Source organism: Eulemur rufifrons, chromosome 7, assembly GCF_041146395.1.
Source record: "Eulemur rufifrons isolate Redbay chromosome 7, OSU_ERuf_1, whole genome shotgun sequence".
NCBI classification, from domain to species: domain Eukaryota; kingdom Metazoa; phylum Chordata; class Mammalia; order Primates; family Lemuridae; genus Eulemur; species Eulemur rufifrons.
Genome location: NC_090989.1, coordinates 253,056,575 through 253,083,544, shown reverse-complemented (window position 1 = coordinate 253,083,544; position 26,970 = coordinate 253,056,575). Strand labels below are relative to the sequence as shown.

The 26,970-nt window shown below is 36.8% G+C and overlaps 1 protein-coding gene across 5 annotated transcripts in view; it reads left to right on the top strand.

Moving 5' to 3' along the window:
• RNF38 (ring finger protein 38) overlaps positions 1-26,970 on the top strand; it is a 129,420-nt gene that overhangs the window by 72,741 nt on the left and 29,709 nt on the right. For 2 of the 5 annotated variants that reach the window (XM_069474435.1, XM_069474434.1), the window contains exons 2-4: positions 3,587-3,736; positions 14,948-15,141; positions 21,839-22,052. In XM_069474435.1, the coding sequence (XP_069330536.1) occupies positions 15,035-15,141; positions 21,839-22,052 (321 nt within the window). In that variant the 5' untranslated portion in view covers positions 3,587-3,736; positions 14,948-15,034. Of the gene's footprint in view, positions 1-3,586; positions 3,737-14,947; positions 15,146-17,596; positions 17,691-21,838; positions 22,053-26,970 lie in introns of those variants that run through there. The other 3 variants (XM_069474436.1, XM_069474433.1, XM_069474437.1) reach the window with 2 other exon arrangements.

The following is a 26,970-nucleotide window of genomic DNA, read 5'->3' as shown; positions in this document are numbered from 1 at the left end:
TTTTCTTGCTAGCTGTTAACTGGCGATGGCTCTCAGCTCCTAAGGACACCTTCATGTGCCTTCTCACAATGCAGCAGCTCAGTCTGAAGGGTTGGTGGGAGACTCCTTTCAGGAAGGGCTAGTTCCTTTTTTAAGAGCTTTCTCTGATTAAATTTTGGCCCACCCAGGATAATCTCCGTCTCGTTTAACTTCAGTTCACCTGATTTGTGATCTTAATTACATCTGAAGATTTCTGCCCCCTTGCCATGTGATTTAACCTAATCATTGGAATAAAATCCATCATGTTCAAGTCTTGCCCACACAATGGGAGGGGTTATACAGGAGATATACACCCAGAGGTGGTAATCTTGGGGGTCACCTAAGATAGGTAGTCTGCTTACCACACACACACAAATAAAATATGTGCGATTTTCTCTTACCGAGTTGGGGGCACATGGTTTTGATTAAGCCCACCTATTGTTTTATCCCAGACTTTTTTTTTTTTTTTTTTTGGAGACAGAGTAGGGCTAGAATGTAGTAGGCGTCTTCATAGCTCACTACAACCACAAACAACTTCTGGGCTCAAGTAATCCTCCCACCTCAGCCTCCTGAGTAGCTGGGACTAAGGTGTGCACCACCATGCCGGCTAATGTTTTTATTTTTTGTAGAGACAGGGTCTCACTATTGCCCTGGCTATTGTTGAACTCCTGACTTCAAGAAATTCTCCCACTGCAACCTCCCAAAGTGGTAGGATTATAGACATGAGGCACTGTGCCCGTCTTGTCCCAGACTTACTTTAACTACCGGATTTGAATATAGCTTTTCTCCATTGTATTGTCTGTCTTTCCTTTTTATAGATAAAGCTTCTGACTAAAGAAAACTATTTTGAGTAAGAGAGGATGTGCTTGAAAATTAACTTATGGCCACAGGGACCAGCATTGCCAGTTTTTTATTTATATATAAACAAAATCTTAAGATTTCAAAGGAACAAAGAAAGAAGGAGAGAAAACCTGACCTTGATTTCTGTTTTCCCAACCAGCTACTTGTACTAGCAATTTGTAAGACTGCTTTGGGCATGATAGTTGAAGGCGGATGGCCTTATTAAACATTCTACAAAGGTTATTTACTGTGCAAATTAGAGGCATAAGAGGACTGCAAAAAGATTATTAAACCTACATAAAGGAACAGACCATTTTGAGAGAAGATTGCTTTAAAGTGGTAAAAGCACTCCTTAGATTGAGTAAGGAGTCAGGAATGTGAAATATACCTCTTTTTATGAAATCTTTTCTTACTCTTACCTTCAGACAAACTCAGGGCTTCTCCCTCCGTTCTAATTTTTACCTATTTTATGGCATTTAAATTATCCTGTAGTTGGCTGCTTGCATCTAGTTTTATGGAAAGTTTTTTTTTTTTTTTTTTGGAGACAGAGTCTTGCTTTGTTGCCCCAGGCTAGAGTGCCCTGGCGTTTTAGCCTAGCTCACAGCAACCTCAAACTCCTGGGCTTAAGCGATCCTCCTGCCTCCTGAGTAGCTGGGACTACAGGGGCACACCGTCACGCTCAACTAATTTTTTTTCTGTTTTTAGTTGCCCAGCTAATTTTTTTCTATTTTTAGTAGAGACAGGGTCTCGCTCTTGTTCAGACTGTCTCGAACTCCTGAGCTCAAGCAGTCTTCCCTTCTCAGCCTCCCAGAGTGCTAGGATTACAAGCGTGAGCCACTATGCAGAGCCTGTATCTAGTTTTAATTAGAATAAGTTTCTTGATGGTGGGATTCATGTTTTATCTTCTTTCCTAACAGAACTCTTGGCTTGTAGGAGGCAATCAGTAAATATTCCTTGATTCAGCAGTGCCTATTTCTTAGTGGTAAAGGATATTAGCACATTCATGTTTGTAGTACAGAGATAAGCTTTAGCTTATGTCCAAAACATTTTGTAGAAAACTAACAGATTCTAGGGTTCCTGCCCTCTAATGTTTTGCTTTTACTCTGAGGAGGGTCTTTGGAAATACTTTTATCAGTGGGCTTGGTTATCTCTTTACCAGGTTCATAGCAAATCAGAAACAAAATATTATAAAGAGGTTATGGAAGATTATTACAGTAGGGATATTAATAAAATTCATGATCTGTCTCTGCCTTTCTTTCTGGCTACTTCCTTGCTGTTTAGCCATACTGAATATTTTGCAGTTTCCTGACTACACTGCTGCCTCTTGCCAATTACCTCTCCGTGTCACCTGGTGCTTACCATTATCATAATACTTGTATTTTGCAGTGATTTACTTTTATTTCTTTTTATAGTATATACTTTTTTATTATTATTTTTTACAGTACTTTGAGTTACTGTTTTAAGCATATACTTTTTGAAGGTAAAAAGCCATGCCTGAGCCGGACGTGGTGGCTCACGCCTGTAATCCTAGCACTCTGGGAGGCTGAGGCGGGAGGATTGCTCGAGGTCAGGAGTTCGAGACCAGCCTGAGCAAGAGCAAGATCCCATCTCTACTAAAAATAGAAAGAAATTATCTGGACAGCTAAAAATATATGTAGAAAAAAATTAGCCAGGCATGGTGGCACATGCCTGTAGTCCCAGCTATTTGGGAGGCTGAGGCAGGAGGATTGCTTAAGCTCAGGAGATTGAGGTTGCTGTGAGCTAGGCTGACGCCAGGGCACTCTAGCCCCAGCAACAGAGCAAGACTCTGTCTCAAAAAAAAAAAAAAAAAAAAAAAAAAAAAAAAACCCATGCCTGCCCTTTTGGTTTAGTGCCTGTCAGCCAGTAGACACTTAAATGTATGACTGAATGAGAGAATGAGGCAATGAAACTTTAAAAACAAGGTCATGTTAAAGCACATGATTTTTAGCATAGGGACAAGCAGGTCTACAAACCTTAAACCTCAAGGAGAATTCAGTAACACAACACGGTGAAATGGTGATGTTCCGTGATTTTTTAAATGCTGTAGATTAAGTATATTTACATATGAATTTAGGAGGATTAACCTACAGTCAAGTCAGGCATTTAAAACATGCAGTCATTTACTTTAAGGTTTATGATCTTGCCTTTATTCCTTTGGAAGGTCGCTAGATTTGTGTTGAATAGAGCTAAGATCTCCATAGTGAAAAGCATGATCACTAGACATCATATGCTATACAGTCATACATACAATCGCTATAAAAATTTTGCCACAAATGTTATCAAGTCTCCTCTTTTGCATGATCACTTTGGATGATTAAAAAAATAGAATGAGAAAAAATATGTCCAGGCAAATATTTATCTTTCTATACTTAAGATATATGATTTTACTTTGGGTTTCCTTAGCATGAAATCTTGCGGATTTCAGAATTAACACCAACAGAAAAGATACCAGTAGGTATTTGGGAAACAGGAAGGACTTGACACTCTTGAGCTGTGCTTTTTTGCCTCAAGAAGTTTTTGTAAGATCCATTGCCAGAGGCAGACTTTGCCTGTTTTGATGTTTAAAATTAATTTTTAATTTCTTTCCAGTCTCTGCTAACAGAATCATCAAATACCTAGAAAATCCAGACTATCCTTCATAGGCATGACTCTCCACATTGGTGCGGCTAGCCATGAACTATCCTTTTCTTCTCCCTCTTTTTCCCAGATATCTCCCGGGGCCAATTCAGCACCTCTACCTGGTCATCCTAACAAGGTGATTTGTGAAAGGGTGAGACTTCAGAGCCTGTTCCCTCTCCTCCCAAGTGATCAGAACACTACCGTTCAAGAGGATGCTCACTTCAAAGCTTTCTTCCAGGTTCTTATATATTTACCCTTTCCCTACATAGGGCTAAAAGTCACAGATACATTCTAGGGTATTTCTAGGAAAGATTGAAACAAAATTTGAAATATCATCATCTTATTTTCTGTTGTATGTGGGAATAAGTATTCTTCTTAGAGGACTTCTTTAATATAACTTTTTCAGACAGCTTTTCTGACAAATGTTTGTCTTCTCTTGAGCTACTGTTAATTATTTGACTATGTAATATTCTTGTTTTTTGATCTTTTGGTCTTAATCACTTGTCCTAATAGGCCAAATTCTGTAGGAAAGTAGAAGATTCTATAGAATATATGAAGGTATGTAGGGAAGGAAAAATGGAAGCATGTAAAATATTTTTTTAAAGCCATCACTACTTATTTGCTTGGCGCTCAGAGTTTGATAGTAATGTATATTTCTGAGAGAGAAAATAGTTATTTGCCTTATGACTTTTGATACCTGTGGGTAAAATGTGATAATTCATATTTCTGAGAGAAAAAATGGTTACTCGTCTTCTGTGACTTTTGCTACTGTGGGTAAAATGTGATTTTAAAATTTTAAAATATAGAAAATTAAAGCACAGTAAGGTGTAAATGGATTAAACCATCTTTAGGTTATTAACAGGATTGCTGGGATCTGCCCACATAAATCATTGGCTACTGAACTTTCAATCGGTATTCCTAAAGAAACATGTTTTAGTAATGGACGTCAGTATCACTACTACCGCAAAAGAAGTTACAGAATTGCTTCTGGATGGTAGGGTTGTGGTCCAACATGTATAAAACTGAGGTAATGAGACAGTTGATAATCAGGGCTGGGATTTTTAGATAAGAACAGCTAACTTGCTGTTTGTGTCGGAGTGACAGGTTGGGGCCAGGAATTAGTTCTGAAAGAAAAATGCATGTGACACATTAAGTTGGAGATGTGAACTTTCTGGGGATAACTGTCTAGGTGATCTAGGGCTCTTCAGTCTGGTATTCCTTTTTGGAATTTGTGCCAAGTTCTCTGCTTTGCATGTGTTAAGTTCGTTTGTTTTTAACCTTCACAATAAACTAGTCAGAAATGGTTTTTTAGATGAGAAAACAGGCTCAGAAAAGCTCACTGAGATGCCCAATTGCTTATCCAGTTATTGGCAGAGCAGGGACTCAAGTCCAACTATCTTGTCTACTATATATACATATGACAGGAAGAAAATGACTTGATACCCTTACTGTTGCCACCAGTAAACAGTTTTTTGACACTTTCTGTATTTTCCATACTCTCTTTGAGTCTTCAGACATTAACTGAACGTTAACTTTAAACGCAGAGTAGCTGCCAAATGCATTGGATTTAAACCCATGTTGTGAAAGTGAAACAATGAAGTTAGAGCTGATTGCACTTGGGTGTTACAGAAAGTTGAAAGATAGTATTGTTAAATTTGTGTTTATAGTCCTGATTTAATTTAAGCCTTGCTTTCCTCTAACTCTCGAACAAGGACCTCAGTGAATTTTGCTCTCAGGGGACAGTAGAGGTTTTTCCCAGTTACTGTCCTGCCACTGTTGTGCATGAAGCAAAAGTAGATGTTTCTCACAACCTCCTTGAGATACTGTTACCCTCAACTAATTCTGATACCAACATTGGGTGTAATTTGTTAGTTCCACTTATGCTTCTCATCCTTAAAAACAGTTACCACATGAAAAGGAAAACCTACCCACCCTTCTCCTATCCTTACAAAGTTATTGTCATAATGCTTTCTTATTCTTGTCTTTTACCCCAAGTACCTTGCCTCCTAACTCTTTCTACTTTTCCTTTCCTTTGGAGTAATCCATTTTAAACAGATTTACCTACCTCTTCCATTTTGTTCTTAAAGCACCTTCTCTGCTTCCTTATCTTAGATAAAACTCCCCTGTTTTCTGAGGACATCACTTCCCCTGCAACCTTCTCTAGGAGTAAAGAAATTCCTCCTCCCCCCCCCCCCCAACATCAAGCACAGAGTTGGTGTGTGGCAAATACGTATGGTGGTCATAGAGGAGAAAGTGTTGATATTTTCCTGGATCCTTATTGTTTCCAACCAATGCATATTTTATTTTTAAAAATTATAAATTATTTCATATATGCAAGTTATAAAGTATAAAGCAGACCATGTATAATAACAAAACACCATCCAGCTTAAAAAAAATCAACCACCACCAATACTTATATGATCCTCTATATTATATCCACCTGCTGTCCCATACCTGTGCCTCAGGTAAACCTCTGTGTTCAGTATCCCTTTGCTTTTATGTATGGTTTTACCACATAAAATATCCCTCAATGCTGTAGTGTTTAATTTTGGTTGTTTCTAAATTTAATATAAATGGTATCATACTTTGTGTACTTTTCTTCTTGAGATTGATCCATATTAATGCATGTGGCTGTGTAGTTGATTAATTTTTACTGCTTTTAGTATTCCATTATATGACTATACTGTAGCTTATCCTCTTTCTTTTTGATTGAGATTTGAGTTGCTTCCTGTTTTTTATTGTTACAAGCAGTGCTGCCATGAATTTTCTTGTATGTGTATCCTGGTGAACATTTGGTTGGTATTTTAATGTTTCTGTAAAAGTAATGGCTTTGTGTATTTATTGCTCATAGAAGAGGTATAAATGTAGGCACATTTGCATCTCTATAAAAACCTATGTTTAAAATTAGAGTCCAAGGGCCACCTACAACATTTTAAAAATTAAAAAATCAAAGTATAATTAACATGCAATAAAATTCACCCTTTCAGTATACATACAGGTTTGTGAGTTTTGACAAATGCATATAGACTTGGAACCACCACCACAATCAAGAATAGAACAGTTACATCACCCTCTAAACTCCCTCGTGTCTCTCTGCTCTCAGCCCCTATCTTAAAGTTTTAAAATTAGCAATTTCTTTACTATCAGTAGATTCAGTGATAGAAAGCTTTCATAAAGTAATTAAATACATTGTGGAGAGCTTCAGTTTCCTGTCTGGTACAACCATTGGTTTCAGGGATGTTTGTAGTATCTTAATGACAGTTGTGTGGGACCTTTATTTTGTAAATTTACTAGAGTTAATTAGGTGATTAAAATTTTGAAGATTTATACACAGAGAAATATCTAGGTTTCTGAAAGAGAAGACTAATTATTGTAAAAATATCTATATTCCAGCAAATTTATAGACTGTATAAAAATTCCAGCCAAAATATCAACAGAATTTTGTTTTTAAAACTTTACAGCATTATCTTTAAATTCATTAGGAAGATTATTGAAGAAAAGACAAAGAAAAAAACTTTCCCAAAAATTGTTGTGAGGTGAGAATATGCTATAACAGGTAGCAAATCATATTAGAAAGAAATAACTCTTTGTCAGTGACCTCCATGTTGGTAAATCTAGTGAATGTTTTTCAGCCCTCACCTTACATGACCTCTCAGTTGCATCCTTGAGATTCCCTTCCACTGGCTTCCATCACACTCCACGCTCCTCTACTCATCAGCTACCCAACATTAAATGTTGGATTTCTCAGGATCCATTATTAAGCCCTCTTTTCATTATATAAACTTTTTTGGGACAATTTTATCCATGCCTACAGCCTCATTAACCTATAATCTGTTTATATACCCAAAACTTCTCAATTTATATTCCTACCCTGTGAGCTTCAGCTGTCTATAGAACACTTCCAGGTGGTTATCTCAGAGGATCTCTTGATTTCAGGTTGGTTATTACTGTCTTTTCTATTTTCACTGGCTTTATGCTTATATTTTAGAGTTTTCATTTTAACCATTTGTTTATGTTTACAGCTTAAAATTATTATAATTATGGATACATGATGAATAAAATCTAGTACTTTGTTGGAACTAAATATAGTGATTGAAAACAGTACAATTGTAGCATTAAGTTAAATTAGTTTTTGTGAACCAGTGATGTTTTGTTTAATTAAAAATTGGGGCCGGGCGCGGTGGCTCACGCCTGTAATCCTAGCACTCTGGGAGGCCGAGGCGGGTGGATTGCTCAAGGTCAGGAGTTCGAGACCAGCCTGAGCGAGACCCCGTCTCTACTAAAAATAGAAAGACATTATATGGACACCTAAAAATCTATATAGAAAAAAATTAGCCGGGCATAGTGGCGCATGCCTGTAGTCCCAGCTACTCGGGAGGCTGAGGCAGTAGGATCGTTTAAGCCGAGGAGTCTGAGGTTGCTGTGAGCTAAGCTGACGCCACGGCACTCACTCTAGCCTGGGCAACAAAGTGAGACTCTGTCTCAAAAAAAAAAAAAAAAAAAAAAATTGGGGAAAAATCTAGAATATAGCATCACTACCCTGTTACTCAAAAACTAGCCAAACTTCCCTACCTAGACTTATGAAGCAACTTTATTGCTTGTGTGTTCTAGTGGATTAGCAGTTATAGCCAGTGATGATAATGTAAATATTTTCACACAGTGTTGGATCCTATTCTTTATGATGGGATTGCAATATGTTGTGCTACTAGAGTCCCTTTCCAAGCACTCACTGCATATAAAACTGTTGTTTTCCTTGGGCTTTCATGGAAAAAAAAAAAAAACACGACAAACTTTGGATCATATCAAAAAACAAAATTCTTATTTTGTTTCTGCATGTTTATGGTAACTTGAAAATACAACATTCAAAGCCTCTTTTCCCTCCTATATCTATAAGTAAAACAATGTTCTAGGAAGATGTATTTGTCTGGTTGAGAGAATTTTATTGTGAAATCTTTTAAGCTGAGGAATATCAGAGTTATACATCAAAAATGAAAGCTGTGTGTGAAATAATACACTATGTACATTGTATAGTTCAAGGGCATATATTCAAAGACTTCAGCTTGTGGAGAATTAAGGCAATGAATGTTTAGAGATCATTTTATAAACCATATTGTGTGATCCAAATATAACATTAATTTTCTGCTTTCCCATGTTTATATCCATCCACTGTAAAACAAAAAAGGATCTTGTCTTGGTTATTAATAGCAAGTTGCCTATATATAGAGTTATGTTAGTTTTCTAAGTGTTTTCACCTGTGTTTAAAATAGATGAAATCCAATGAGAGTTTGCTCTCCTGAGGCCATTTGTATTTAACTGGGTTTTTTTTTCCCCCTTAATTGTGGAATGGGAAACCACATTTTTGGTACAGATAGTTAAGGCAAGTAGAGAAAGTCTGGGAGTTTAAAGGAGAATTGAGGATTCTTAAATCATGATGTGCTTATTTGTAATTCTGAGGTGAATGGTAGTACTGAATGACATTGGAGAGGGTCAGATTGTTGGGGGATTTCATTCCCTTACACTAGTTGCCTCCTTATTGCCTTGGGGAGGAAGTCCTTGGGACTCGCTAATGGCTAATAAAGTCAGAGGCACATTTTAGTCACTGGTATAGTAGAACTTGGAACTTTTTTCTGTTTTGGGAAAGTTTGTCTGGCACAGCATCTCCTATCACCCAAGACTTTTTCTGGTATATATACCTGAGATATGTATTACACATAAAAAATATTTTTTAGCATGTAATAACTTCTTTTTTTCCTTTTGAGACATAGTCTCACTCTGTTGCCGGGGCTAGAGCGCCATGGCAGTGAGCCTAGCTCACAGCAACCTCAAACTCCTGGGCTCAGGCGATCCTTCTTCCTCACCCTCCTGAGTAGCTGGGACTACAGGCGTGTGCCACCACGCCTAGCTAATTTTTTTCCTGTTTTTAGTTGCCTGACTAATTTCTTTCCTTTTTTTTTTTTTTTTTTTTTTTTTTTTTTTTTTTAGTGGAGATGGAGATGGGGTCTTGCTCTTGCTCAGGCTGGTATCGAATTCCTGACCTCAAGCGATCCTCTCCCCTCAGCCTCCCAGAGTGCTAGGATTATAGGCATGAGCCACCACACCCAGCCACATTGAGTAACTTCTGATTTGCCTTTGTGAAGTCATGGAATAATTCTTATGCCTACCTACAGGGTTGATTTCACTTCTAATAATGACAGTTTGGTTATAAAAATGGTTTGGTGTTGACAGAGGTGTAATCCTAAACTTTATTAGATTTAATGCTAAGTATAAAAAATACCTTCTTTCCTTTTTTACTCCCTTTATTCCCTCTCTTACCTCCATTTACTTCCTGTCTTACCTCCCGTAATTCCTAAATCTGTACCAGTGTTCTGTACTGTAATTTCTGTATAATATTCTGTGCCAGTAGAAATAGTATTTGTTCCTGATTTAAACAAGATAAGTCAACATCTTTGGCTTTAGGTTATCAACATCTGGTACTTTGAAAAGTCAGTCCATTGGCACAGAATCAATAAGGAAAGGAGGGAAAGAACTTCTCCCTTTGAGAATTAAAATTTTTCTTTTATGGTAATTTATTATTAGATATTTTTCCCAAGAGAGCCCTTTATCTCTTAGTTCATTGGTTCTTAAAGTGTTCCTGGACCAACAGCATAAAGCATCACCTGGGATATTGGTAGAAATGCTACTTCTTGAGCCTAGTCCCAACTTTCTGAGTTAAAAACTGGGGAGGAGGGCCAGCAATCTGAGGTTTCTGAGACAAGCAAAAGTTTGAGGACCACTGGTGCAGGTAATGAGAGTATCCTTCCTGATTCACCTTTGTATTTACATCTATCAGGAGGTCCTAGTGACCAGGCATGGTGGCTCACGCCTGTAATCCTGGTACTCTGGGAGACCAAGACAGGAGGATTGCTTGAGGTCAGTAGTTCAAGACCAGCTCTGAGCAAGAGCAAGACCCCATCTCTACTAAAAATAGAGAAAACTAGCTGGGCATGGTGGTGCACGCCTGTAGTCCCAGCTACTTGGGAGGCTGAGGCAGGAGGATTGCTTGAGCCCCGGAATTTGAGGTTGCTGTGACCTAGGCTAACACCGTAGCACTCTAGCCCGGGTGACAGAATGAGTGAGACTATCTCAAAAAAAAAAAAAAAAAGAGAGAGAGAGGTCCTAGTGATAGCATAGTTCTGGATGAGTTTTCATATTAATTTCTAAGCTTCTAGGTGCACAGGCAGCATTGGTACTGAAAATTTGAACCCCAGACTTGGTATGAGGAGTGCACCTGGGTTTGATTCTCAGAGGAGAAACCCCTTCTCCACTCAAAAGTCCAGACAGAGCAGACATGTTTCTTTGTTGACTCTCTATGTCAGTTGGATGACTTTTTCTAATCTTCCTTTTTGTTGTAAGTATACTGCTTTGGAAGTTTTGACTTCATGCAGGGATCACAATAAGTCCTTATGAATTTTGTCTCTCATAAGAGCATCAAAAATACAAACCAAGTTTTCAGTTTTCCTTCCTATTTCTGGGTCCCGTTTTTCCCTGAGTTCAGCAATGCATTTAAAAGTACATTTGTTGTACTTAAGCCATTATTTTTAGATATTTATTATTATTTTCACATTTAGTTCATGATTTTGTCTATAGAGTTACTTTATCAAAGTTTATATTAAGTTCTATGCTGTAGAACAGTGATCTTTCATGTCTTATCCTAGGTTAATTTTAATTATTGAAAAACCAATTAAACACTTTGCATTGTGTTAGGAATATCCGTATATTCATTGCAGACAAAGAGCATGTTTGGCCATGGAGAAGGAAGTGTAATCATCTGAGACCTCTACCCCATTCTACTCAAAGAAAAGAATGCATTAGATGACAAGGTCAGATTGATTTGCATTCCTCTTTGATTTTCCTGGATTGATTACCTTTTATATTTTTTACCACGGAAGACCCATGTGCTTAAATTTTATTAATAACTTCCAACTTCTCAATCATATGTTTTGTTATTTTAATTTTATTTATCCCCCCCCCCACCCCCGCCCCAAGACAGGGTCTCCCTCTGTCACCCAGGCTGGAGTGCAGTGACCTGATCATAGCTCACGGTAACCTTGAACTCCTTGGGCTCAAGTGATCCTCCTGCCTTAGCCTTCCGAGTAGCTACAATTATAGGTGCATGCCACCATGCCCAGCTAATAAAAAAAAAAAAATAGAGATAAGGTCTTACCGTGTTGCCCAGGCTAGTCTTGAACTCCTGGCCTCAAGTGATCCTCTGCCTACACCTCCCAAAGTGCAGGGATTACAGTTTTGAGCTGCCATACCCTGCCCTCAGCCATATGTTTTGAATCTACTTCATTTAGAGCATTTTTCTCAGAGCCCTCTGACTTGTTCTGATTTGGAATGATTACTTTTCAAACTTGCTACATTCCTGGGATTTCATTTCATCGCACTTCTGGGTTGGTTCTACTGCTTATGGGTGGTGAGGTGGGGAGTGAGTGAGAGAGTGTGTGCGTCTTGCACGCGTGTTTAAATATCTTTAAATGACAGAGGGAGTGAGAAGTTAAAATCAAGTAAAATTGTCTAATATATGAGAAGTAACCTTGAGTCTTTATACATCTGGCATGGGTCTTTGCTTTTGCCCTCCCATCAGTTAATAGTTTGACCAGAGTATAAAATTCTAGGTTCAATATTATCTTCACTCAGAGAACTTTTAGCATCCTTATTTTCCTATGGGAAGTGTGATGCTAATCCAATTCTTGTTTGTTTGTAGGTTACTGCCCTTTCCCTTTTCTGAAAACTGTGAGGTTTTCTTTGGAGTTCCTTAGGGTACTAAAATTGACTGATGTGATGAGACCAGGTTGCATATAGTAAACTACTTTTTAATGTCTTCCTGTCTTTAGGTATCCATCGTGGTTTCCAATTACTTTTGAGTATAAAAAGTAAGACTTATTGCCAGACAGCCAATGAATAGCTCACTTACCTTCACTTCCTATTCTTTGTCTCCTCTTTTTCGCCATGGTGAACCCATCACAGCACAAAGAAAAGAGATGGGGAACTTTTCTCAGCCATCTATCCTTACCTCTATCTTAAAAGCAATTCATTTGTTGTAAAATAAGAACAGCTGTTAACTTACAATTTGAACATCACTGAAAATATCAGTGAGGCCTTTTAACTGAATCCAAATTTTACAGAACAAATCCATTTGTTAAAAAGGGAACATCATGAAATGAAATTTTTCTTGCTTCCTCTGGTGCTTTAAAAAGAACAATCTTGATATTAGAAGGCTGCAGGTTCCCCACCCCTGGAAGCGCTTTCTCAGGTAGTTTGACTTTTATCATGTGGATCTGCAGCATTCTCCATTTTAGGCCTTGAATTTCTAGAATTCAAAGTTCCCTGTCTTAGCTTGCATTAGGCTTTGCAGTGTATGATAGGCAGTGTAGGATATGTACAAAAGCTAATGACCATGATTGTTGCTAGTATTTTGTTCTTTAAAAAGTCAGTGTTAATCAAGTCTGTTTTCCCAGCTGTGGAGATAGCCTATTTCTGGTGCTTATGTGCAGTTCACTGTACAAATTTGTCAGTGTTGATTCTGCCTTTTTTTTTAATCAAAATGTCCAAATTTCAGTGGTTATTTACCATTTTTTAAGTTTTAGGAATAGTTGGCCCTCCATATTGGAAAGTTCTGCATCTGCAGATTCAACCAACAAGGGATCGAAAATATCTGAAAACAATAAAATAAAAAGTAATACAAATTTTTAAAATACAGTGTGACAACTATTTACATAGCATTTACATTGTATTAGATATTTTAAGTAATATATGGGAGAATATGCATGGATTTATGCAAACACTACACCATTTTATTTATTTATTTATTTGAGACCAGGTCTTGCTCTGTTGCCCATGCTAGAGTACACTGGCTGGATTGTAGCTCACTGCAACCTCAAACTCCTGGGCTCAAGTGATCCTCCTGCTGACTCGATCTCCCGAGTAGTTAGGACTAGAGCCGCATGCCACCATGCCTGCCTAATTTTTAAAATTTTTTTGTAGAGACCAGGTCTCGTTGTGTTGCTCAGGTTGTTCTCAAACTCCTGGGCTCAAGTGATCCTTCTGCCACAGTCTCCCAAGGAGCTGGGATTACAGGCATGAGCCACTGTGCTCAGCCTAACACTACACCATTTTATATAAGAAACTTGAGCATCTTCAGATTTTGGCATCCTGGGAATCTGGTGTCCTGGAGCCAACCCTCCTGCCCCTAATACCAAGTGACAACTTTACCATTAAATCTGGGGAAATAGTAAAATTTGTGTGGTGGTAGGGAGAGTGACAACAGCAATGCTTTCATATTTTGTATTTTAACTACAATATTTCTTAAATATAGAAGGAAAATGACAGTTTTTGGAATATCTCTGTTAAATGATTTGGCATGATCAAATATAACCATTTAGCAATTTGCTTTTTTCCTGTCTGTTTAAATAAAACAATCAGTTCTGTTTTATAGGCTTATGTCTTTAAAATCTAACATAGGATTATGTAGCCCCATATATTCTTTTGCTAATATTTTAAGGTGATTTTTGTGTTAACAGCAGGTACTAATTGTTTTCCAACCAAAAGAACTCTAATGCCCAAGTAATTAACTTGCAATAATAGATTGGAGATAGGAGAGGTTCTGTTAGAATTAGAATACACACAGCTTCATCAGCTAATTTGTAATTTTCAGTTTTCTGGAGACTCATTTGGGAAATTGAGTTGGGTGGGGAATCCTGAAAAGTTAATGATGCAATTAAGTGATCCATATCAATTTTGTAGACAGTAAGCCCGTACTGGGACCCTTGAAAACTTGACAAGTTACTCTCCAGAGTGTTGTGGTATTCTAGTTAAGAACTGATGATTTATATCAGCTGATTATGACTTTATCTGTTTGATATAACTCTTACCTTAACCATGTAACCTTCATTAGAGAAAATAAATGTAGTGGCCTAAACCACAGGAATAAGGAGGGGAAGGAGCATGATTTAGAATCAAGCTGAGGGCCTACTGAAATTATACTCCCTCCTAAACTGAGCTCCCAGCTAAGAATTGATGCCTAAAAGAGTATAACTGATAACTGACCAGGAGAGCATAGTGGAATTTATCAGGTTGATTGGGATTTTAAAGAAAAGGTCAGGTACTATACAAAAGTTCATTGCACTGTTGTATGCCCTGTATGTTGTTACCTCGTGTTTTCTGATGAGTTTTTTTTAAAAAAAAAAAAAAAGTTCATTTGTCATTTAATATTATTTACTATGCATCTCCCTTCTTACCCTACCCCATCATTTTTTAAAGGTTTTTAATTTGGTTTGATAGCAAATACATACATTTTTTTGCCTCCTTTACATTTTTAAGTTAAATGTATTTAAACACCTGTGCATATACAGTAACGTGAAATCCTTTAAAGGTCTTACTCAGTTGATCCATTTTGTTGCATTGGCAGAGTGAAGATAGTCCAAGTCCCAAGAGACAGCGCCTCTCTCATTCAGTCTTTGATTATACATCAGCATCACCAGCTCCCTCACCACCAATGCGACCATGGGAGATGACATCAAATAGGCAGCCCCCTTCAGTTCGACCAAGCCAACATCACTTCTCAGGGGAACGATGCAACACACCTGCACGCAACAGAAGAAGGTTAGTTGATTACAATTTATTTCTTAAATTTCCTTCCATTACTAAGTTTGTGAATATTTTTTTAATATCAGAAAGCATTTTTTCTAGGCATTTCATAAACATATCAACATGTGTACACATTCACACATAAAAAACTAACATTGTAAGTTGTTTAGGTGACTGGCCTAGGTCATAATAGTTCATTTAGCTTATAATTGACAGGTGAAGAAATTGAAAGAGGTTGAAGTGATTTACCTGAAGTCAATCCATGCCATTATATGTGAATTCAGCTGCCTCACGCTTTAAGAGTTTGTGTGCCAGCCTGAAATCCCGATTACTGAAAAATACTTTCTGTAGTTCATAAAATGGAAATCTTAGATGTAAATTACTCTTCATTCCTGTTCCTTCTATATCCTCTAAGGCAATTAGGAGCTTAATTACGTGTTTCTTACAAAACTGTGGAACCTGTGGTATGAAAGTGACTGACGTTTAGTTCAACTTTTAGGCCTCTCTTCTCCGGAACTTGGCCCTTGCCTTTTCTTCACAGGAGAATGCATTTGTTCAGTTTCTTCCTCTTTAGTTGTTGCCTGAGGTCATATTTCTTATTTCAGGGAAATAGCGTATCCTTAGGATGAGATACCTGTTTGTGTGTTCCAGATGTTGATAATCTAAGAAACAGTAGTGAATCTTGAGTTAGGAATGTGTTATGGACTGAATGTGTGTCTCCTCCCTCCCCAATTAATATGTGGAAGCCATAACCCTTAGTGTGGTGATTTTTGGCAACATGACCTCTAAGGAATTAATTAAGGTTAAAATGAGGTCATAAGGGTGGGGCCCTTATCCATAGGAATGAGTGTCCTTATAAGAGGGGTCATTGGTGAACTCACTGTCCACCGTGTGAGGATGCAATAAGAAGGTGATCATCTCTGAGCTGGGAAGAGATCCCTTTTCCAGAAGCCAGCCATGCTGGTACCTTGATCTCAGACCTCTAGCTTCCAGAAGTTTAACAAAATAAGTTTCTGTTTAAGCCACCCAGTTTGTGGTGCTTTGTTATGGCAGACTAATGCAGAAGGGATCTTAAAACCATCATTCTGTGTTCCAAATGAGACAACACAAACCTGTGTCTGAGCTATTTTTCTGTTGAGACACTAAGACTTTTACATTCCCCAGTACCTTATTAACCAATTATATGGGAATGTTTAAGTAAAATGTCAGGTAAATGATGTTGTAGCTGTTAGATATAATAAGCATGAGGAAATAAGGTTGTTTCAAAGTTATGGCCCAAGTACCTGCTGTAGTCTTTTCCTGTTTCTTGGTGAAATGTGTCATACATTCAGAAGAACATGTAAAAAATATATGCAATTAAAAGAATAACAAACACATGTACCCAACACCTAGGTCAAAATAGTGTTACTCATTCCCCAAAAGTCCCACTGGTATTACCATTCCCCTTCCTCTTCCTCTTTCCTAGAAAGTAACCTTGTCCTGGAGTTTGGCTGCATTCCCTTGTTTGTTACAGTTTTTAATACCTTTGAATATATTCTTAAACAACATGATATTGGTTTTTGCCTGTTTTCATTTAAATGTATTCTTAGGCTTCATTTATTAGCATTCTGTTTTTAATGTTGGTAGCAATGGTTCATTTATTTTTACTGTGATACAGCTGTGCCTAATTTCTAGTTATTAAAAGATTACTGTTAGGAACCGTGATATGCACATCTCCTTGTGTACATATATAAAAAGTTTCACTAGGATATGAACCTAGAAGTAGAATTTTTAGGACGTAGGAAATGCCTTAGTCCAGGAAGGGAGTGTCAGAAATATCTGTTTACAGATGTTAATAGTAACTAGCTATGTGTGTGGGGGTTGGTTGGTTTGTTTGTTTGTTTGTTTGTTTGTTTTAAAGAGATCTGTCTCTAGCCAGGCTGTAGTACAGTGATGCAAGGATACCTCTCTGTAGCCTTGAACTCCTGGGCTCAAACGGTCCTCCTGCCCTCAGCCTCCTGAGTAGCTGGAACTATAGGCACAAGCTGCCATACCTGGCTAATTTTTAAATTTTATTTAGAGAGAGGGTCTTGCTGATCTTGCTGATCTTGCTGGCCTCAAGCTGTACTCTTGCCTCCCAAAGTGCTGGAATTACAGGCATTCCTGGGGAGGGGAGTTAATGTACCTTTACTTCTGTCTGTTCTGTCCCCATCTCATGTTCAGACCTTTTCTGTATTTATTTCTTTTTTATGCAGCATTATTCAGACTTAATGTAGTGTGTCTTTTTTGTTTTCTTTGTTAACCAGTGGTCTTCAACCCATAGCACCCAGCCAATATGTGTTCTTCAATTGGTGAGAAGTGTCATGCTTTTTGTTCATGGCAACACGAGGGAGGAGTAGAGAGCATTTACCACCTAGAAAAGTGGCTTATTTTGTTCATCAGTGTGTCTTATTCCTTATTCTATTCTCACTTACCACTTAGTATAGGCTAGCTATAAACTTAGTTGCCAGATTTTCTCCCAGAAGCAGGCTATGCCAAGCAGATGCAATTTGTAACAGTAATCTAGCAGGACTTCAGATACAAAGGTGAGCACAAAACCAGGAAATTACCAAGCATACAAGAAAACCAACAAAGTGAAAGAGGGGCATTAAATGCAGTAAAACAACTTGAATAAATAGGGGCATTAAACCCAATAATTAATGGAAGAACCTGAAGAAACAGTGGAATAAGCAAAATAAAATTTTAGAATAAGTGTAATATGAGAGATACAAGAGGGATATTGCATTCATAAAAATCAACTAGAAATCTTAGTTGGTAAAACTTAATAAATGGGCAGAAAAAAATGAGTAAGTTTCTGGATGATCAACTGGAGGAAATTCCCCAGAATATATTATAAAATGGCAAAATGGAAAGTGTGGAAAAGTAAATTTAAGTATAGAGACAGAGCCATCAATTCTAAATTATGTCTAATAATATTTCCAGAAGGATACAGTATAAGACTGAGTTTTGAACAGGATCTTAGTGAAATTCCAGCACAGAGAACAGACACCAAGGATAAATAAAAATTCACAAACATCCCAATACAGAAAATACTATCCACAAAGAAGTGGGAACCAGATTGACCACAGGCTTCTTATTAAGAGCATTGGATATAAGAAGACAGTGGTCTAAATCTTCAAAGTTATGAGAAACTTATTTTTTATTTTGAATTCTATCAAAATAAAGTTGACTTATTTGATATAAAGACTAAAAGCTTTTGCAAACATTCAGACTCAGAAAGTTGGCCAGTAAGAGATCCTCCCTCTGTATCAAAGTGAGTTGAACCAATCGTGGATCGAAAATACAGTATTCTTGGGACATGGAACCTGTGGATAAAGAGGGCTGACTTGTATCCTTGATCCCACAGGACCAACTGTGAGACTTGAGCATCTACAGATTTTGGTGTCCGTGGCAGGGGGCTCCTAGAACCAACCCACCACGGATAAGAAGGGACAACTTTATTATTAGATATTGTACTATATCCAGGAAGCAGAATAATAAACGTAAGAAGTAGGGTTGAAGACCATTGGTTAACAAAGAAAACAAAAAAGACACACTACTAAGTCTAAATAATGTTGCTTTAAAAAGAAATACAGAAAAGGTCTGAACCTGAGATGGGGATAGAACAGAAAGAAGTAAAGGTATATTAACTGCCCTCCCCAGGAATCCTGATTAGATGATTTTAGAAAAATGAAAGTAGTTGTTGGAAAATTTAAGACTAATCATGAGAAGAATAGAATGTATAGCTCATTTATATAAACAACATAAATAGAAAACTTTGTGCAACAAAAGGCAGGAAAGTGAGGCCAGCACAAAATCCATACTTTGTGGTATGTACAAGTGTTATACGTATACTAAAACAAAATGACAAAGTATGTATGTATCGCTGGTAGAAATATTTCAACTGAAAGAAATAGTTGTCCATCATTTTATCACTATTTCTTATTTAGACATTTTCTAGTAATTCAGCTTCTTAAATATTCTACTATAAAGGCACATATAATAGATTTAATGAGAGACAATATGGGAAATACAGGGCTCAAAATCATGAGGGGACTTGTGTGTCAGCATGAGGACTAGGTCTTATTTTGTGATTAGTTCAAGAACTACATAAATTATTTTTGAGTGGGGAAGTGAGATCAAGTGGCAACAATTGAGAGAAAAAAATTATTTAAAAGGGTTCTTAAGTTTGTGGATAGGTTGGGTTTTTTAAGGGAGATGGGTGATCTGAGCATATGTATTCCATTTTTATTTTAAGGTGCACATTTTTTCATATATTAACATCTGATAAAGACAAAATTGGTCTAGCATAGTTCATTTGGCAACTTTTCTTTTTAGTAATACATGAGATAATCCTTTAAAATATTGATAAAGAAATGTCGATATGTGCGTAGACATGGGTTAGTATACATAGATATATTTCTTTGTTCTGCTATCAGAGAGCATAGAAACAGTGACTTAGTAGTAGCAGTGAGTACAACTAGCACCTGATCTTGGCTTCTAAATAACAGTCAGTAGTCAGAGGAACCAGGGGTCTTTGGAGAGCTAGTTAATTCCCGGGCTGGGATAGGGAAACTACCAGATGAGCCTGGAGCACATTGTGGTGCCAGATATTAAGGAAGTGCTCAAAAAGATAGGGACATATTGAAAAAGCACCAGAGCCAAACTGAAAGTGTTCCAATTGGAGTAATTTGAAAAAATAAAACAATAGTATGGATTTTAACCCAAAGAATAAAATAAATATCCATAAGTCCATATTGATTATAAATAACTGAATAAGCAAATAAGGTAACAATTCTTTCTTATAGAAGAATTCCAATTAATAAATGTAGAAAAACTGAGGGAGATAAAAAAATCACCACTAGAACAACATAGGTAGTGATTATAACAGATCCATTCATGCATGGTAAAATTAGTGGTAAAACTTTAACCAGAAGCAGGATATTTGCATGGTCTGAAAGTATCTCTCCCCAAATATTTGGTAATTACAAAAGGAAGAATGATAACTTTGTAGTGGAGAGTCCTGGCAGACACCCCATGAGCCATGTGATTAATGTTACTATCGCCAGTGATGTATGTTGATTTCATGTGATACACTAAAAGTGGCATATCACCACTGTCATCTCTTTCCCAATAATGCATACCCTTCAAGGCAGATGGTGAGAAAACATCAGATAAACTCAGAATGAGGGGAATTCTGCAGAGTGAATGACTAATATCTTCAGAGATGTCAAGGTCATGAAAGACAAGAAAAGACTCAAATTGTCACAAATTTTGGTGATTAAGGAGACATGACAACTATATGCAATATGGGATCCTGCATTATATTCTGAAGCAGTGAGGGACAATAGTGGAAAAATGGGTGAAGTCCAAATATATTTTGTAGTTTAATTAATAGTATGGTACCAATTTATCCCTTAATTTTGATAATTGTTCTCTGATTATGGCAAATATTAACATGAACGGAAGCTGAGTGAGGGGTATGCAGAAACACTGTACCAAAATTATTTCAAAATAAAAAGATTTTTAGTCCTAAAGTAGATAACCTCTTGAATTCAGTAAAATACAATCTATAGTTTGGAAGCAAAAATGCAAAAAGTTGTACTAAAACTAAAGATAGAGGAAACAATTAGTGGAGCAAGAACCTGGGAGGGTGGTGTCAAGAGTACTATTGAGTTGATCTTGCAAAGGAATATCCCTTGTTCTCTTAAGATTAGACAGTTTGTAGTGAGAAGAAACAGATTTAGAGGTACAGAGTGGGAAGATTGAGAAAAAAGTGACCTACCTTAATAGAAAAGGTTGCTGAGATGGCGGTTTTAGCTTTGCCTAGAAGAGAGCTTTGCCCAACGTGGAGTACATTTTAATAAGGCCCTTTTTTTATTGCCTTTGTGCTGAGCCATTGTAAAAATCAGTGGAGGTGAATTATGGAAGTAAAGAGAAGTAGAAAATGGAAGTTGAGTAACAATGACAAAATTTGTATTAAACTATGTAGATGACTAGTACCTGGAGAATAAATGTGCTTTGCTTCAATAAGCAGGTTCTAATTAAAAATTCTGTATATTCTCGGACTATTTATGCTGACACTGTCAATCATATCCATTCTCAGTTTTTACTCACTGTTGTATTTGCAGTTGTCAGTAAATTGTATGTTCTTTAGTTATTTCATGTTTTTTTCTATTCTCATTTTTTAAAAGTACCACTTAGGGCAGATAAGAACTGTGCCATATGTATGTCTTAGCCAAATATAAAAACACAAAGTGCCCATTATGTATATGAGGAATACTGACAAGATATCTACAGATTAAAGTTTGCTTATTATAATATTTATAAAGAGAGGAAAATAATAGGTTAAACCATATGAAATTGCTGATATTTGGTTATTTTTTACTTACAAAAAGGGCAGTTTCATGTGATATTTTAAAAAGACTCGTTAGCTATTGATTTCTAAGTACTTTCAGAGCTGAATACTCTGAATACAATATTGTTTTCTTTCATTCTTTAAAAATTATACATATACTTTGTATTTAAATCTGTTAAATTTCTGGAGCTGATGGGGAGTCTTAGCAATTATTTAATACTCAAGCTTACTTTAACATATACTGTTGATTAATAACAGAGAGAGAATACAGAATCCTGATGGATCACAACGGTAAACATTATAATGACTTTCTTTTTGATATTTACTATACTACAGTCCTCCTGTCAGACGCCAGAGAGGAAGAAGGGATCGTCTGTCTCGACATAATTCCGTTAGTCAAGATGAAAACTATCACCATCTTCCTTATGCACAGCAGCAAGCAATAGAGGAGCCTCGAGCCTTCCACCCTCCGAATGTATCTCCCCGTCTGTTACATCCTGCTGCTCATCCACCCCAGCAGAATGCAGTAATGGTTGACATACATGATCAGGTATAATGACAGAATGTCCTGGAAATACAGATGCTAAATGATGGCAGTTTACTGAGATTGTTTGGTTCTTTGTTTCAGATTTCTTTTAATCTTACCTAAAATGAAGTTATTTTTGTTAGGTTTCTCATTCCTTATAAGAATCGAGATTTAAATTCTACACAGCTTCCATAGAAGAAATTTGAACTTAAAATATTAGGATCAAGATTATGAAAGCTCAGAATAACTTCACGTAATAATTGGTTTGAAATTACTGATTCAGGATTAATAGGAAATACAAGACAGCTGGTGGTTTGAGTACATATCCCCGTTTCCCTCACCCTTCCAGTTTCTTCTGGAATAATTCAATGAACAAGACAGTTGAGTGAGTCTTTGCTCACGGGTTTCCATAGGTCTCCAAGGAGATGATAGGCATAAGGCTTTATTTCTCTTTTTTCTTGCCAAGAACTGAGGGACTAGCTAAGGGAGAGGGGTTGCCTGTTTTTAGAGCCTAAGAATGGAGACCATAATTATATGATCCATCTATGGAGTTTCTGATGTCAAGAAAGACAGAAATCTAAACATATCCTTTATAAATTCACTGGATTTTGTGGATAAAGAAAAAATCTTGCAGGTTTATGGACAGGAGAAATTGCAAAGGAAAGCTAATCAGAATAGCATCTGATTTTTTATATTCTGTGCTAGGTAATAGAAAAAAACAACATAATGTATACTGAAAACTGAGAGAAATTAGGGTCTTCTGCCATTCTTCTGTCAAGACATTTTTACTGGCTGGGCGTAGTGTCTCGTATCTGTAATCCTAGCATTCTGGGAGGCTGAGGCAGGAGAATCGCTTGAGATCAGGAGTTCGAGACCAGCCTGAGAAAGAGCGAGACCCCCGTCTCTACTAGAAATAGAAAAACTAGCCGGGTGTGGTGACATGCACCTGTAGTCCCAGCTACTCAGGAGGCTGAGGCAGTAGGATTGCTTGAGCCCAGGAGTTTGAGGTTGCTGTGAGCTAGGCTGACGCCATGGCACTCTAGCCTGGACAACACAGGGAGACTCTGTCTCAAAAAAAAAAAAAAAAAAAGACATTTTTATTATGTTCCCGAAGCACTTTTAAAAAATTACCATGTAGTAAATTATAAAAAGAAATGTTTTGGGTTTTCTAGTTTACATTATTTGTGACCATAACCTGATAAAACTATGCACATAAAATAACAAAAGAAATAATTTTATCTTTTTCCTCCTCATTATGAGCAAGAAAAACAAAATGGAGAAAAATATTTACAGAGTCCCATTTTGTAAAGCATAATATGTATGTATACATAGGACTATGGGAACACAGAGAAAAATGTGGAAGAATGTATACTCACGTTGGGAGGTGGGTGCTAAAGTGAAGGGAAGAGGGGTAGTGGTTAGGAATGGAACCAAAGAAAGAAAAAGGCTGCATTTCAGAAAAGGTGAGGGTCTCATGTGTTGGGTCTACATATTGAGAAATTAAAAAGATTACATATGTAAATAAGCAGACCAAGAAGTAGAAAACCTGAACAGACTAGGTCTTCTGCTTTAAAAATCTGTCTTTAGAAAATATATGTTTTTAGAAATTACTCTGAATTCTTATCTAACCTTTAATGAAATGGTAATTTCAATTTAAACTACTCCAGATCATAGAAAAATATAGAAAACATCTAAATATATTTTATGAAGCTAGAACAATCTTAATAATGAAACCTCAGGGTACCACAAAAGAAAGTTATCAACTAGTTTCCCTCTTGAATACAGATGCAAATGTTTTAAATAAACTGTAGCTAGTGAAATATTAAAAGAATACTCTGTTGGAATTATTAAAAGAATGATTACTGGCGGCCGGGTGCGGTGGCTCATGCCTGTAATCCTACCACTCTGGGAGGCCAAGGCGGGAGGATCACTCGAGGTCAGGAGTTCAAGACCAGCCTGAGCAAGAGCGAGACCCCGTCTCTACTAAAAATAGAAAGAAATTATATGGACAACTAAAAATATATATGGAAAAAAAAAATTAGCTGGGCATGGTGACACATGCCTGTAGTCCCAGCTACTCGGAAGGCTGAGGCAGAAAGATTGCTTAAGCCCGGGAGTTTGAGGTTGTTGTGAGCTAGGCTGATGCCATGGCATTCTAGCCCCCAGGCAACAGATCAAGACTCTGTCTCAAAAAAAAAAAAAAAAAAAAGAATGATTACTGGAGTTTATGCTGACAATCCAGGATGGGTTCAATATTATAAAATCTTTCAAGGTAATTGGTTTCATCAACACTATAAAGGAAAATATTTTATTAATAGATTCAAGAAATATAAAATTTAGCTATAGTTTCTCATAAAAGCTCTTACATAAAGTGGGGAAAGGACTTTGCTTTTCCAGAAGTAGTAGTAAAGGTTATTGAGAAGATTTTTTTTTTGCTTGAGGATAGCTGAGGTGTGAGATAAAATATTAGCATTAGCAGTATCTTAAAAACATCAAAACATCAGAGGGAATTGCTAGGCCAAAATCTAAGAGAATGTAAGGATGCTGGTTCTGTCTTGAGGGCATTTGTTCATTTGGGCAAACTTGAGCTTCAATTTTAAGTCTGTCAAGTGGCAAAGGGGACCGAAATCAAAGACCATTTAAGTTTAAGGAGTCCCTTCCTACATTGAAGCACTGTATCCCTAGGATAAAAGTGACCAGAAGCAAATTTGCAGCTCAAATTTACACTAGTCTGTGAAATTAAAGTAATTGGGACTATAGGGGCCTAGAAAGCAGAGACAAATGTTCTTTCCCTGGAGGAAAGAACTTTTATTCTAGTTCTCAAAGAATTCCCCCAAATAATTTTTCAAGGACAGCAAACAGTAAACAGAGTTTACTCTATACATGAAGAAAGAAGGACTAAATGAAAACCAACAGAAACAGACCTACAGTAAATTCAGATAATCTACTTCAAACATCATATTTAATGGTGAAACTTTGAGGAGTTTCCTGATGATACCTGGAACAAACCAGAATGATCACTATCACCACATCTATTTAGTATTATTCTGTAGGCTAAGCTAAGACATAAGGCAAGAAAAAGAAAATTTAAGAATAGGAAAAGGGCCAAGTGCATTGGCTCACATCTGTAATCACTTCAGGAGGCTAAGGTGGGAAGATCACTTTGATGGTCAGGAGTTGAAAACCAGCCTGGGCAACATAGTGAAATTCCCATCTCTCCAAAAATTTGAAAAATTAGGTGGGCATGGTGGCATGTGCCTGTAGTCCTAGCTACTTGAGAGGCTGAGGCAGGAAGATCACTTGAGCCAACGAGTTGGAGGTTGCAGTGAGCTGTGATTGTGCCTCTGCACTCCAGCCTGGGCAAGAGAGCAAGACTGTCTTTTTAAAAAAAAAAAGAGGGGGGGGGGAAGAGCAACTAACACCACCAATATTTGTGGTTGAAATGAGCTGATGGATAGAAAATCCCAAAGCATTTTAGATAATTGTTAGAACTAAGAATTGAACAGGTTGAAATGATACAAAAATAAATATGAAGCAGTTAGTTTCTTTATACCAGAATCAAACGGAAAATGAAAAACTTTAAAAAAAAAAAAAATACATACCAATAAACAACCCAGCCATACCAATCAATTGCAATATGTTAACGTTTTTTTGGACCCTAATTTAGAAAAAGGAAAAAACTTTTAATATAAAATCATTTATGATATTGATGACATAATTGGAATTTTTAACTGACAGTGTATTTTATTTTAAGGAACTTTTTAAAAAGGTATAATAATGATATTGTTAAGTGTTACTTTTTAGAAATGCATACTAAAATATTTTTTTAAATGATGGGATTTGCCTCAACAAAAATACAGGAAATGGAGGGGTATATGGGGGTAGATTGGCTATGGTTTAATGGCTTTTGGTGCTGAGTGGTAGATATGAAAGAAGGATCAATCTTAACAAAAGTGGTTCAAGACCACTATGCAGAAGATGAGAAAACATTGTTGAAGGAGTTTAAAGCAAACTTATTTAAAAGATAAAAGATTTGACTTGAAAGATTCAGTTTTGTAAAAGCTGTCAGTTCTCAAAATTTATACGTAGAATACATAGAATTAGTGCAATCCCAAATAAATTTTCAGTAGATTTTTGGTGTAATTTGAGATTCTGCAATTTTTATGGCAATTTAAAGGACTGAAATAGCCTATAGCAAGAGAAAGCAAACTACTGCTGGTTGTTTTTTATAAAGTTTTATTGGAGCATAACCAGCCTGCTTGTTTTGTTTATCTATTGTTACGGCTACTTTGTGCAGAGACCAGAATGGCCCACAAACCTAAAATATTCACTTCCTGCCTCTTTAAGAACTAACTGGCCCACTGACATCTTGGTTTAGAGTATAGATGAAGTGGTTCTCAGAGTATGACCTCAATCAACTGATCAGCAGCAGCAGCATCACCTAGACATTTGTTAGAAATGCAAATTCCCAGACTGTATACTAGACTTATAAAGTCAGAATCTCTGGGTGTGAGACCTCACAACCTGTTTTAACAAGCCTTCCAGGTGACTCTAGTGCACACTATGATAGAGTACCACTGTTCCCTGCAAGAAGAACGAGGAAGGCAGCTCTTCCAATTATTAAGAAACATTATAAAGCTAATAATAATGAAGGCATTTATGCCAACATAGACAAATAAGCTAATGAAATAGAATATAAAACCCAGAAATAAACCAATACATTTACAAATACAGTGAACAGACTGTATATACAATGGTGGTTCTGTAAGATTCTATTAGGTCATTAAATATGAAATGTCCGATTTCGAATCAAAAGTTTAGTTTATTATATCTCAAATAAGTAGTACAATTAATCAAATTATGCATCTAAACTATCGACACAGTTTTGCCATCTTAATGGTAGCTTGTTTATGCCAGTAGCAAAGAAGCCTGGAGAGTGAGT